Here is a 14,077-nt window from a genome sequence, read left to right on the forward strand (position 1 = left end):
TTCCTGTGCAAAGACCCTCTCAGCGAAGCGGAGGTCTGCATAAGCTTCCTAGAGGACGCCGAGGCATCCAAAGCATACGACACGTCCATGGCTTCCGGCGATTTCCTTGGCTCCGCCGCGATGCTTCTGGTGCTCGCCGGCGATGACGCCCCTACGTCCAATACAACGACCACCCATTTGCAGCCGGCGATCTCCAACGGAACCCGGCCAGACTTCTCCTTTGCCGATGAGGATTGCTATCTGTGCGAGTCCGGTGATGAGTCTTGCAACGTAAGTCACTGCCTTGCCCACCCACCCCCTGCAATGTTGCATCATCTTCATTGGTATAGTTCGTCGACTAACTCCTCCCAGATGTGCGACTGGCAGTTCACCTGCGGCATCAAGAAGAAGTGCTTCCACAACGGCGCGCGCGAGGTTGTCGAGTTGTGCTTCGAGAAAGGCGAGAAGTGCCGTCCTTGAATCGATTCCGCCGGGCATTTCTCTTCGTGTCGACCGAAGCGAGCCATCCTGCGATGTCACCAACCGATGAGGTAGCCGGATTGTCGCTTTTGGCTCTGCTGTCTTTTTGCACGCTTCGTTGATCGCGTCGCTCCGTTTCACGCTAGTGTGAGCTTGCGCTGGCTTCTTTCCCCTGTTGTTTATCTTCCCCTTTGTTGCTCTGCGTTAGTAGTTTGTAGCTTCTTCTGAATACATTACATCCTCTTATTTTCTGAGATACTTGCTTCCTTGTTGATGTATGCTCACCGATCGCATGTTCTGACTACTTGCTTTGCAACTTGCCGATGGAGTCCGCGATGGTCAGTCGTTCTCAAAGAGGCCGCTCACTCAACTCATGATTGCTTCAGTGACACTGTCCTGCATTGGAAGCGTGCATGCAATTGACCGATACACTTACAATCGGCACTGGGTGACATAAGACCTGGCAGAATGCCTGTCATGAAAGCTCCCAGGACGCATACAAACCGGACATACGACACAAGTGTACATCCTTTGTTCTCATTTTATGTAATGCATGCCCATTTCCTAAGTCGAAACTTCATCTAGTCAAGGGGATTGCAGAGCCATCTCACTCAACCCCAGACCAAGTCAATTCTCTCGCCCTTGACTTTCGAATTGAACCACTCGTAGATCTCGACATCATTCTGTACGACACTTGCGCCATCAAGAACCCCACTTCTACCTAGCCTCTCCGTCGCGAATTGTAACTCCATGGTTGCCAAGTTCCTAGCGATGCACGCTCTGCTCCCCGCTCCAAATGCGAACCAGTACTTCGACATAGCTTCTGTTGGGCTCAGCCATCTTTCAGGCCGGAAGCTTCTTGGCGAGGGAAAGATGTCCGGGTTGAAGTGCAGCTCATATGCTGAGCAACCGACAATGGAACCAGCTGGGAAGTAGGTGTTCTTGAACGTCCAACCTCCTGCAGGGACGGTATGAGGTAAGCGCGTAGGATTTGCCATACTGATTCGGAGGCCTTCTTTGACAATAGCGTTGAGATAGGGTAGCGCTTGAGCGTCCTGTCCATCCAGGCCAAGGGCAATGTTGTTCTTGATCTCTTCCTTTAGTCTTTCGTACATATCTGGGTACAACGCTAGATTGCGCATGATCGTTGCCAAGTTCATCCCCGTAGAGTCTGTTCCAGCGAAGATGAGGTCTTTGCACTGTGCCTTGACTTCGGAGTCGCTGAGCCCCGCAGCGAGTAGACGCCCGGGGTATGTTGTTGACTTCTCGGAGGTATTCGCTACCAGTGTGCCGATGAACTTATCAACAAGCATCATGCTATCATCAGTCTCTGGATCGGGCAACCATTTGGCAACGGCCCATTCCAGCCACGTGAAAGCGAGATTCGGGAGGTAGAAGAAGCGACCGACAGCGACAAAGGCGTCCACGAACGCGCTCACGCTGAGTACTGGACCACGTTCGCTGACCCCATCGTAATTCTCCCGGAACAGGTGTGTAGAAACTGCGTCCACAGCCAGGCTTCGCGTCAAGTTGAGCACGTTGACAGGCCGCTTTGTCATGGCTTCGTCCCTCAATCGCTCCACCATACGGTCGACACATCCCCAAATGGCTCTCTCATTTTCCCTCAATGCTTTTGTTGAGAACAGCGGGACCACAGCTTTCGCTCTTGGGCTCCTGTAGTCCGTATCGATAGTCGAGAAGATAGTCTTGTGGCCATCAATGTCGAAATTTGCATAGCACGCCGCTTTCGGAAAGCCTCCTTTCGATACGTAGATTGCGGGTATAGCATCCGCGTCGCTTATATCGATTTCATTCGGTGAGACTCGGACATACGGGCCGTATTGTTCGTGGAGTTTGTGGATAGTGCTTGCTTCGTCTCCGATGTAGGCGTGGCAGTGAAGGAAAATGCTGGTCAGCTTAGGTAAGATGGGTCCAGGGATGTGGGATAGAGGATGGAAGTAGATGCGATAGACCGAGCGAATCAATACAAGCAGAAAAGGTGTGAAGAACAAGGTTGTTATGGGATGAGCCGCTATCGCGCTGACAACGAGGCTTTGAAGCGCCATCGGGGTAAAAGACAGCTGGACAGGCTACATTGACGCTGTTGCAGATGTCGTGTGTTTTATATGGCTCGTGGTTGGTTGAGTCACCACAGCGTTAGTGGGGTGCTATCAACGGCGATCATGGAGATAAGGCGTCATCCACTCCCACCTTGAACTCTCTCCTTGAGACTGCAGAAACTAGGACGAATTACACATTATTGCTCTATATAAATACATGTAGTCTAATTTCACCTCATCATTACTCATTTTCGTTCCCTTTGATGCTGCCGGCGTGATCAACCCGCGAAACCCGCTGACGGCGAGTACATCAAACAATGTCCCCTCTTCTTCTAACTAGCCACCTAACTCAAATCACTGGCCCTACCATCCTTGGTCGAAGGCGTCAACTCCACGTCCGCTTTATCATCAGCCCTCGCACCCTTCTTCGACCTCCTCCACTGATGCACAGCAATGCAACTCAGCAGGGCCATTCCCGCATGTAAAAGGCCCAGTAACCCCTGGAATCCCACCTCAGCGTATCCAAGGCTATCCCAATACGACTTGTTGTAGGTGTTACTCTCATCATTGTAGATGATGAGCGTGTGTAAAAAGCAGATGGCCCCATAAAGACACACCATGACCAAAGATACAGTGAGAGTAAGGATGGGATGAAACAAATTTGGTGCGGAGGCTGAAGAGGGTATAGCCACGAGGCTGAAGAGGGTGTAAATGGTATCTGGGATCATTGCGAATCCTGTGCGGAAGAACCAATCATTGCTATGTACACAGTTAGTATGCGCTTTATTTGACCGGTCTGACTTTTGGAATCTGGGAAGACTATGTGCTGCGACTTACGCATAGCTTTGCCAACGGGGGTCGTTGTCGCGATCGTTAAATCCGTACTTGAAAGAAGCATTGTGGGAAATGATGATGATGATAAAGACAAAAAGAATAAATGCCTTTACGAGAAAGACACGGTGATGGAAGCGTGGAGGTCCTTGCCAAAGTGGACTTTTAGGACGAGTGAAAGATGCTAGGATGCCCATGTTTGGAGGTACTTTAGTAACGCGTAGATGAAGCTGTGGAAGAATCTCGGGAGTGCAATATATCAATACTAATAAAATGAGATGCGAGATTGAGTGGATGTGTTCTCACTATAAGTACCTCTACTTAGCAAGGCGCAAAAGAGAAAGTTGATCAACACACAGGTCGCCTTATCGTGGCGCGTACCTTCAACGCAGGTCCCGTATCTGTGCACTTGACGTCTCAGCCTGATGATCACCCCGCAATTCCTCGACTATGTCGAAAATCGACCTAAGGGCAAAATAGCTGGGTTTTGATGGTTGGTGTCGAACACAGCCTACCATGCCAAGTTCGGGCTGTGTTGCCGGTCAAGCATAGGTATCGTAAGCGAGGCGCGCCACTAGAGAAAGATGTGTGAAACTAGCTCGTGTACGCAGTACAAAAGAATGACGCAATCATCGAAACTACTTTCGAAAGGTGAAACTGAAACGGGGGGTTATTCGTGGTATTGAATGCTCGACTGGAGCAGCAGACTACGGGCCGGTATGCGGCATTTCATGCAACACTCTGGCCTGAAAAACTCCATACACGCCCGCTCCAACAACACGGCATGGTGGTGACCGATCCAGTGATGATGTGCAACGTTGACGGCATCCAGCTTGTCTCAGATATGAGAAGTCTAGTTTTCAAGATGAACACCTAAACATGCGTTAGCCCGGAGATCAAACTCGCAATTGCACAAATGGCTTACTATCAACATTGTTGTTGTAGATCATGTTGGTGTTGTTGTTCTTGAGGTAGCAGTTCTGATCAAACCAAGTAACGGCAACGCATCCTGTTGTAACAGAACACACGTCCACACACTTGGTCATGGACTCGGTTGACTTGTAGGCAATGTCGCCACCATAGTAGTCCCAGTTGCACTGTGCAATGAACGGCTTCTGGTTCGCAGTGGTGTACCTGCACTTGTCATCGGTAGGGCAGTCGATGACGTCGGTGCATGTCGAGGAGCCAGGCGCGGGCTCTGCGATGGTCGGGCCCTTGAGCTGATTGCCGGTGGACACGTTGGTTCTGCAGGATGAGTTGGAAAGTTGTTGGAAATAGATGAACGCCTTAGAGACAAACTTACGCTGGCCGGGCAGTACCCTTGGGGTTGCCCAGAAGGTAGCAGAAACTTCCCTTCATGTTGAATGCGACGCAATCCTTGTGTCGAGAGCAAGCATCTGCGCAGTCGACGAATACATCGGCCTTCAAAGGTGTGAATAGTATTCTAGTCTTCCTCGGGATTCTAACGTACCTGGGCGGAGTCGATGATGGGGCCGTTGTAGTCGGTCGCACAGGTGAGCTGGAATACAGCACCGTTGGTGGACGTAGATACGCAACCGTTCCAGCGAGGGCATGTAGGTATAGCGGGGCAGTTTCGCATCTGGCGCGGAACCAGTGCAGAAAGTGCAGCCGTCGAAGCGATGAGTGTATAGTGCTGTGGCATGGTCAGTATAGCTCATGGAATTACGCATGTAGCCCCGAAATCGCTGCTTGGATACAGATCCTGTATTGCGGCTTGTCCAGGAGTGTTGAAACTCTGATTTGAACGGAAGATATGCGGCATGTCTACAGAACTGGACAATTGTGACTTACCATCTTGAATGGTGGTGAGGGTTGGAAGGAATGAATGAGTGAGTATGAGCCGGAAGAGAAAAGGGTGGGATGAAGAGATATGGGCTACGGAGAAGCCTCAGACCGTATCTGTCTTGCGGTTGAAGCTAATAGTGATGCGGGCTTCGTGACGAAGAGTGTGGGGTATTTAGAACTGATACCATGGTCCGGTGTCGCCTACAGCAAATGACAGGTCTTCGGATGTGAACGATAACAACGACCAGACCCTGACATGTTCTTGTGATCGTAAAAGCTTATATTCTCCAATCAACGAACCTCGTGGGCCTCCACCACACCCCAGGCACATGAGCCTAGACGCGATGTATCCTTATAATTGCAACCGTGCAGCCAGCTGCACTCATATCTTCTCCACCGGCTCTCCAGGAATCCACGTGCCGTTGCCAGATAATGTACCTGGCCTGGTATAATCCAAAGTTCTCCCATCTCTTACATAAGCCCACCGGAAGTACTCGTTGATTCCACTATCAAGTGGCCTGCGCCACTCAAAAGAAGCTCCACCTAGCCCATCATCGTAGAACGCGCGGTCCCGCTCAACATCATTTACTAAGACACTTATGCCGTCAATTCCGACCGGGTGTGCTTCATACCGAAATGTCGCGACCAGCGCCTCGGTACCAAAATTGACGGTGGCGTCCGCTATCTTGGGAACCACGGAGTTGAACTTCGCATCAGCGCGAAGTGCAGCAGAAGTCTGCAAGACAGAGTCAAAGTCCCAGCGCGCTATTCCATTGACGAAAAGACCCAACAGAATGCCTTGGTACAGTAAAGACGGTCGTGTTTGCAAACTCGTGCCCGGCAGCAACAATATCGCGAGGATGTAGTGGTGGATCCTTAGATTTACGCCTGGGATAGTCAAGCAGACAATGATTCCAAGAATGAAAAGTCCATACAAGCCGAGGTAGCGGAGCAGGCGGCCTTCGAGCCAGAAGAAATATACTTGCCCTACAATGATGACCACCAGCACCAGAACGATGATTGCCAAGGCTAGCTTTGCCCCGGGTTGTTGTTCCAGATCGTGCGAGGTAAGTCGAGATATCGGTATCCAATCAAAAGTATAATTTGAAAGTGCGCCAATCCAGAAACTGGAAAGCCAGAAAAGTGCTTTCTCAAAATGAGCAGTCATCCCAAGTAATGACCTCTTCACGGTAGTGGAGTATATGACAACGGCCACGAACATTGCCGGTAAAAGTCGCTTCGCGAACATGGACAGATGATCCGGAAGAACAGTAGTGTTTCGGGAAGACGCTGACGGTGGGTCGGAAACAAAGCTCACGTGGGCAAAAATAAGGCTGAAGATCGCAAAGAAGATCTTGGGTGACGTGGTGGAGATAGCAAGCGCAGCAGTGACGAGGAGTGAAACAGGAAGCAAGGCTGACCGAGGGTCGGAAGCGGAGTGGAAGCTATCGTCATAGCCTACGGAAAAGGCAAGCGGGAAGTACGAATCGAAAGGCAAGGATTCGATGCCGTGTCGCTTAGTACTGGCGAAACTGTCATGCTCACCAACGAGAGTAATCCGGCCAGAGCCTACAAGAATGAAGATAACATGTCAGTATATGTCTTACACACAGTTCGTACGGGCAGTTCCTTACCACCTTTCCGGCCATCCACAATGCCAGCATGGATCGCGGATCCGCAGATGAAACTGTCTCCACGGTAAAATCCCGTACCGATGACAAGCGGTCGGTAGTTTACTTCGAGAGGTCCAACAATGTGCGGATTCAAGATCTGCACGTCGCCGCACTTCGCTGGACACCGGAAGGCGAATGAATGGTTGCTGAAAGGGCGGCAATCGATCCCATCGATTCCGCATTCGTTCTTTCGTTTCCAGAGCGTGTCTACGCAATCGAGGTTGATCACGCTATTGCCATCCCCATCGCGAAGCGGTAGTTGTGCAGTGAGAAACCACACAAATATAACAAGCCATAGCAGTAGCACAGCAAAGAGCCAGATGGGTTTATTGAACCCGTGTGCTTCCGTCCATTGGGCCGGATACGCTTGGATGGCTGGGAAGACTGGCTGAATGGACTGGATGCGAGGTGGCTCCGGACCGCGCAAGAAGCGAAGGAAAGTACGTCGGCCACTACGCGCAGGCAACGCGTTGTCTTCGAAGTCCATCTCTTCTCTTGTCAACAGATGGGCCTCTTCGTCCCTGTCAGCGGCTCCAGCAAGAGGGTGGCTCGCGTCATCTTCAACGTCATTGTCGTTCGGACCGCTTTGTAACGAGATGCGCATGGTCAGCTGCAGCAAGTTGAACATGCATGAGAAATGTAGTCATTGACAATAGACATTGTGGTCTGAGATGAAACATGTTGAATGATCAACAGCGCCATTTTCTCAAGGCGCCTTATCGATAACATATCTCACTCAGTGCCATCTGGTGTCGGGCACCCTTGTCTTTTGGAGAGAAAGTTGAATGACTTTGCAGTGCATGGTCTTATCTCGCGTCGTTACTGCTTCTGGTGACCTCATTGTATTCAGCTACTGTCACACAGCTGACCTAACATGGGAGGCACGTCGTACACCTTTGGTTAGCCTCTTAGGAACAACCACCTCATCATCACGTCTACGATCATCGCCCTTGCACCAAAAATGTCAGTTATAATCAGACGCTAAAGGTATAAGCTGCGTTTCCTGTTATGCTGTTGTAATAGGTCTATGCCATGGGCAGAGGTATGATGCCAGGCATACCTCCGCCACGAGCACAGGCCAAGACCCTTAGATGCCGCTGGTTCTACAGAAGGCCGAACATTTGCCAAATACAACACTCGACGTGCGCACGCGTCGACGACTCTACTCACTGACCAAGCAACCAATTGCTCGCCATTATGGACGCGCTACAATCCTATCTTCCTCAAGCGGAAGGCTTACTGCCCAAATGGCTTCTATTTGTATGTCCTGTTCTCCGCGCTTGCGATTGTCATTTCCATGCAGTCTCTCATCGTAACACAAACTAACAATTCTTACAGGTCGCCATAGTCTCTGTTGGCAACAGCCTGCAATGCTACGCCACGCTCTCCTTCACTTCGCGCGTCTACAACCCTACAGCAATTGATCCGCCCCCTACCACGCCGAAACACGTAACCGCTCTCTCATCGCGCACATTCGGAACATGGACTTTCTTGACGGGCATGGTTCGACTTTACGCCGCATACAACATCAACAATCCGAGCTTCTATCAATTGGCTTTGTGGACTTATGCTATAGCCTGGGGACACTTCATGAGTGAATGGTTTGTGTATGGAACTACAAGATGGGGCAAACCATTGGCTGGACCGGTGATAGTCGCAACTTCAAGTTTGATCTGGATGTGGATGCAGTGGGATTTCTACGTCAAGGCCTAGCGTGGGGGGCTGGGGAGTATTGGGTATCGAAATGGAGGTAGTGATGTAATGTTAATGTGTACAAAGACGCGTTCATTCGGTGTCTCTTCTCACACCTTGAACCAGGGACATGTCATAGTACAGGAAGACGTGATGTTATGCAGACACTAATCGCCAGGGCTCCCAATGCAAACACATGTACCAAGGTCCATCACGCTGCAGCATGAACAGCAATGGACTTTTGACCCGCCTCGGGGCTTGTTTGACCACTCGAGGACTTTCATTGATCGTAGCTGAAGAAACATACATGGCCCATGGGACTCCGATACCTCAATCCTTGATGCCGAATTTTGACGACTATATCGAAAGCCGTCACACTCCGCCTCAACCAAGTTTCTTTCCGTTGCTGATCATGAACCGTTACACCATCCCTTGTCTATGCACTTAGAACTTGTTGAACTGCTTAGCAGCCTTTCCCTTTCGGGGGAGGACACGGAGGACGTTGAAGCGGACGGTCTTGGAGAGGGGCCTGCACTGGCCAACGACGACCTGGTCACCGGGCTCGACACGGAAAGCGGGGGAGACGTGTGCGGCGAGGTTCTTGTGGCGCTTCTCGTAACGGGAGTACTTGGGGATGAAGTGAAGGTATTCACGGCGGATAATCAAGGTGCCTACATTCTGTTAGTTCTTGTTGCCCGTTTCTTTCTGATATTCCTGTTGCGGCCTGGTGTGCGCGCTCCGAGAATTGGGCTAACACGTACGGTGCATCTTGGTAGACATGACAGTTCCGGTAAGGATACGGCCACGGATGGAGACCATGCCGGTGAATGGGCACTTCTTGTCGATGTAGGTACCCTCAATGGCGGTCTTGGGCGTACGGAAGCCCAGACCAACGTCCTTGTACCATCTCCTGGCGCGGGTGTTCTTGCGGGGTCCGCCGACCTTGTGGTTGAGGAAGATGTGAGGCTATCGCATCGCATTAGTATCGGACGTGCTGGGGGCTCGCGAAATGGGCGTGTAGTACCTGCTTCTGGAAAGCGCGCTCCGACTGGACACTATTTCGCAATCAGTATTTGTCGAGAGTATTCGCAGTATCGCACAACGTACGTGAGTTCGGTCGCCATGGTTGCGGGTCGGGTGGTATTGTCGAGCTTTCGGTGTTGCTCTAGGATCGCAATATTCGATCGCTTGTGTGGAGAAAGGTTCCTCCGGTGCCGAGGACTAGCGCGACCCTAGTGGCCAGCCTCGGCAGGGCCCAGAGCGAAGCCGCGAGATTGTCGCGAGGGCTAACGGAGTATGCGAACTTCAATGCTGCATCCGCTTGCAACTGCTCCTTAGCTTTACCAACCCAATCTCTGGCCGCTCCCATATTTGCTCTCCATGGCAGGCATACTCGAGCCGTTCGGTGTTCACATCGACGCAAGCAACTCGTTCGTGCAGGCTGCTGTCTATGGCTTCCTGCTCGTAGGCGTTGCATCTTTCGCAGCACCTGTCATTAGCACTATTCGAGTTCTTCTCAGCTTGTTTGTGCTGCCAGGTAAATCTGTATGCCCCTCCAAGCATTCTTGACTCCTCCCGGATATCTCTAACCCCCACCAGCTCAGCACATTCGGACCCCGCGGCACCTGGGCCCTCATAACTGGTGCCTCTGACGGCATTGGCAAGGAGTTCGCCCTCTCCCTCGCGGCCAAGGGTTACAACCTCATCCTCGTTTCGCGTACGCAATCGAAGCTCGACTCCCTCTCCGCCGACATCACGTCCAAGTATGGCCCTAAGATCGCCGTCAAGACGCTGGCTATGGACTTTGCGCAGAACAAAGATGCCGACTACAACAATATGAAGAAGCTCATTGACGGTCTCGACGTCAGCATACTAGTCAACAATGTTGGCTTGAGCCACAGCATTCCAGTACCATTCGTCGAGACACCCAAGCAGGAGATGAACGACATCATCATGATCAACTGCATGGCTACTCTCCGTGTCACACAGCTCGTCACCCCCGGGATGGTGTCTCGCAAGCGTGGACTCGTCCTCACCATGGCCTCCTTTGGCGGCTTCTTCCCTACACCTCTCCTTGCGACCTACTCCGGCAGCAAGGCTTTCCTACAACAATGGTCCACCGCGCTGGCTTCCGAACTCGAGCCCCACGGCGTATACGTCCAATGTGTCCAGTCTCACCTCGTCACCACGGCCATGTCCAAGATCCGCAAGACGTCTGCACTCGTTCCGAACCCCAAGCAATTCGTAAACGCTACACTAAGCAAGATTGGAAGGAGTGGAGGTGCACAAGGCGTAGCTTTCACGAGCACACCGTACTGGAGCCACGGACTCATGCACTGGTTCCTTTCGCGCTTCTTGGGTGAGCGCTCGGATACTGTTGTCAAGGTGAACAGGGGCATGCACGAGAGCATCCGGAAGCGTGCCCTGCGAAAGGCTGAGAGGGACGCTAAGAAGCAGTAAGCTATCCGCTTGGTGGACCTGTCTTCTCAACCACATAACCAGTCAACTCGTATCTCAACCATGTGAGACGCTGCGGAGCAGCATGGGAGTGGGTGCTTTCGTCGAGCACCACTGCACGTCGATGTAATGTCTAAATGCGCAAGGGAATACCTTTTTCGCGATCTATCAATATGTAAAGAGACAAATTTCTGGGATCAAGATTCACACAGAATAAGCATTTAACTAGGACCCCTGCGCCGTGCTATAGCAACAAGGATATAACTACATAGCTTTCTCCATACTAAGGAAGAGGATATTCCGCCAACTCAATTCATATAGTCATAGGAAATTTGCAACGATGCCAAGCATGTTGTTCAAGGATCACGTGAAATGTCCTTCAACTTTTAGCTTCTGACAACACGTCTTTAAGACGACTTGCCGTAGGCCTGGTCAACTTCCTTCTGGTACTGCTTCAAGATACCCTTGCGGTTGAGCTTCTGTGCGGCAGTGGTGAGGCCCTGTTGTAATGTCAGCACTCTGTAGACTTTCTTCCATGTTACATAGGTACTTACGTTCTGTGGTGTCCACTCCTCGTCTGCTAGCACAACACCCTCAATCATCTCGAATCCAGCCAGACCACCCTTTTGGCCAGCCTGCTGCAATTGCTTGAGCACTGCAGAATTGATCTTCTTGTCGTGAACAAGTTCCTCGAGGTGGTCACCCTGGACACCCTCTGCGGCGGCAATCTTCTTCAGTTGCGGTTCGGTGGGCACGATGATCGCGACAGGCTTCTGGCGATCTTCTGCAGCGTAGACGCAGATGTTTGCGACAATGGGTGCGGAGCGGTAGACAGACTCGAGCTTCTCGAGCGCAATATACTCTCCAGCAAGTGTCTTAACCAAGTTCTTCTTGCGGTCAATGATGCGGACTTCACCGTTGGCGTTGAACTCTCCAACGTCACCAGTCTTGAACCATCCGTCGTCGGTGAAGGCCTCCTTGGTCTCCTCGGGCATGTCCAGGTAACCGTCTACGACACCACCGCCACGGATCCAGATTTCTCCCTGAGGCGGGTTGTTGGTGGAGAAGTAGCCAGCATCCGCAAAGTCGACAAGCTTCATCTCGATTGAAGCAGGCATCTCACCGAGGGCGTGCTCGTTCCAGGCCAAGGGGTCCATAAGCGCACCCATGGCGCAGGTTTCGGTCAGACCGTATCCGCTGATCATGGGTGTAATGGCAATGGAGATGAAGCGCTGCGTCTCCTTTGAGATGGGTCCACCACCGTTCAAGCAGATTCGAAGTCTACCTCCGGTGGCTTCCTTGACCTTGTTGAAGACAATGGCATCGAGAATACCACTACCTGGCAGGCCAGAACCAAGGAGGAAGCCCTTGGCGGCGAACGCTCCCCAGAACATGTTGCTCTTAACAGCGCCTCCCGCCTCAACCTTGTTGACGATGCCCTTCTTGATGGTCTCCCACACCTGCGGTACACCGACCATGACCGTTGGCTTCAGCTCACGGATATCACCAGCGCAGTTGCGCACGGACTGGTCCGAGAGCGTCCTGATGGTTCCGTAGCCCATGGTACCACCCCAGTAGAGCACGGCGTTCTCGAATACGAACTCGAGGATATGCGCGGCGGGGAGGTAGGTGATGAGAACGTCACCCGGTCCGAGGTACTTGCCTACAATAACATCGACACCAGCAACTGAAAGAGGTCAGTACTCCGTTTAGATGTTCGCAGCAGGAGACTTACTAGCAGCGATGACGTTGCGGTGCTTGATCATGACTCCCTTGGGGGTGCCTGTAGATCCAGACGTGTACATGATGCAGGCCAGATCGTCGGCCTTGGGCGGGATAGGCTCCGCAGGGCTCTCCTCGCCCAACTTGACCAGCTCGTCGAAGCTCATAACCTTCAAGTGCGGGTGCGCCTGGGTAAGGGTATCGATGTCCTTCTGCTTGGGGTCGTTCTTGGTGCAGTATACGACGACCTGGACGTCCTTGGCCTCCTTCATTGGGTTGACGAGCTTGGGTAGCAGCTCAGGGTCGGTGAACATGACCTTTGCGTTGGTCTGAAGCATAGAATGCCTGAGACCCTCTTCTCCGAGCGTGTCGTATGCGGTAACAATGGCCATGGATTGGGAGATAGCACCTGCAAGCATGATGAGTTATTGGTTCCTGTATAGATACACGCGGCTGCTTACCGTGTGCGGACGCCAGCCATTGCATGCTCGTGGCGGCGAACAGGTGCAGCCTGTCTTGCGGGTTGAAGCCCAGCGACTTCAGACCCGAGCCTACTGCGAGCGCCATCTTCTCAAACTCGACGAAGCTCTTGTACTTGTACGGGCTGAGCTCGAAGTACTGCCACTTCTTGTCGACTTCCTGCTCCTTGCCATCGACCATCTTCTTGACCTTCTTGGTCTCCTCATGTATGTTGACGATGCGACGCGCACCGACTGCCTTTGCATTGCCGTACTTGGCGGCTGCGTGTCGCAGCACGTCGTACAATGTCTCTACGTTGTCGTGGGGCTTCAGTACCAGACCGTCTTTCGCGGCCAGGTTACGACGCGGCACCGTCTCGCCCTCGATCTTCTCTGCATTCGCAGCTTCGCACGTGTAGGGCCCCGCCCGGTGGTTCTTGGCCTGGGGCATCAGCTTCTTGAGGTCTTGCGGCATCTTGGCGGCTCTGGGGTGGGCGCTGTCCAGAGTGACGACCGTGTGTGATGGGGGTGGGTATGTGTAGGGATATAGGGCAAAGGGTATCACAAAAAGTGCAAAAAGCAGCGAGAGGGTATATGGAGAGTGTGTCGTCGCCAGCGGGGAACGGCGGATGTGATGAGGTTGGTGTGTTGGGAGCTTATGCGCTTGTTATGCTTTCCCGGTCGCTAAATCGACGACCTGGCTGGGGTGGCCGAGCTTCTTGATGACCTCACTCAGCCACCGCAAGCTCTGGGCACCTGGGGCCAGCCGCTGCTCCACTTCTTTTCTGTCGAACGAGATGCGACTGAAGATCGACAGCGCAGCACACATCGCAAGGTCTGCCAGGTCGTCTCAGCCTCCCGCCGTCGTGTCCTGTCGACGTATTCTTCGCGTTGGAAACCTGCTCGACCTCACGTCGTC

At 52.3% G+C, this 14,077-nt stretch overlaps 6 protein-coding genes across 6 annotated transcripts; 2 read left to right on the plus strand and 4 right to left on the minus strand.

Moving 5' to 3' along the window:
* Positions 1-1,070: 1,070 nt before the first annotated feature.
* On the minus strand, positions 1,071-2,525 carry J4E92_009425 (uncharacterized protein; the record flags this gene model as incomplete). The annotated part of the gene is made up of 1 exon (XM_051500773.1): positions 1,071-2,525. One exon carries the CDS (start codon positions 2,523-2,525, stop codon positions 1,071-1,073), a length of 1,455 nt encoding a protein of 484 aa, XP_051348924.1.
* Positions 2,526-4,246: 1,721 nt separating this feature from the next.
* J4E92_009426 (uncharacterized protein) lies at positions 4,247-5,165 on the minus strand (the record flags this gene model as incomplete). The annotated part of the gene is made up of 4 exons (XM_051500774.1): positions 4,247-4,595; positions 4,654-4,772; positions 4,822-5,004; positions 5,163-5,165. 4 exons carry the CDS (start codon positions 5,163-5,165, stop codon positions 4,247-4,249), a joined length of 654 nt encoding a protein of 217 aa, XP_051348925.1.
* A 2,861-nt stretch (positions 5,166-8,026) lies between these two features.
* J4E92_009427 (uncharacterized protein) lies at positions 8,027-8,542 on the plus strand (the record flags this gene model as incomplete). Its single annotated transcript, XM_051500775.1, has 2 exons — positions 8,027-8,089; positions 8,168-8,542. The coding sequence occupies 2 exons, from the start codon at positions 8,027-8,029 to the stop codon at positions 8,540-8,542; spliced, it is 438 nt and encodes a 145-aa protein (XP_051348926.1).
* A 423-nt stretch (positions 8,543-8,965) lies between these two features.
* On the minus strand, positions 8,966-9,645 carry RPS11A (ribosomal 40S subunit protein S11A; the record flags this gene model as incomplete). Its single annotated transcript, XM_051500776.1, has 4 exons — positions 8,966-9,192; positions 9,283-9,487; positions 9,546-9,576; positions 9,629-9,645. 4 exons carry the CDS (start codon positions 9,643-9,645, stop codon positions 8,966-8,968), a joined length of 480 nt encoding a protein of 159 aa, XP_051348927.1.
* Positions 9,646-9,901: 256 nt separating this feature from the next.
* Positions 9,902-10,981, plus strand: J4E92_009429 (uncharacterized protein; the record flags this gene model as incomplete). The annotated part of the gene is made up of 2 exons (XM_051500777.1): positions 9,902-10,066; positions 10,121-10,981. 2 exons carry the CDS (start codon positions 9,902-9,904, stop codon positions 10,979-10,981), a joined length of 1,026 nt encoding a protein of 341 aa, XP_051348928.1.
* Positions 10,982-11,385: 404 nt separating this feature from the next.
* J4E92_009430 (uncharacterized protein) lies at positions 11,386-13,633 on the minus strand (the record flags this gene model as incomplete). The annotated part of the gene is made up of 4 exons (XM_051500778.1): positions 11,386-11,478; positions 11,533-12,665; positions 12,714-13,109; positions 13,162-13,633. The coding sequence occupies 4 exons, from the start codon at positions 13,631-13,633 to the stop codon at positions 11,386-11,388; spliced, it is 2,094 nt and encodes a 697-aa protein (XP_051348929.1).
* Between the last annotated feature and the right edge of the window lie 444 nt (positions 13,634-14,077).

Source organism: Alternaria infectoria (genome assembly GCF_024043175.1).
Source record: "Alternaria infectoria strain BMP 0036 chromosome Unknown scaffold_24, whole genome shotgun sequence".
Taxonomy (NCBI): Eukaryota; Fungi; Ascomycota; class Dothideomycetes; order Pleosporales; family Pleosporaceae; genus Alternaria; species Alternaria infectoria.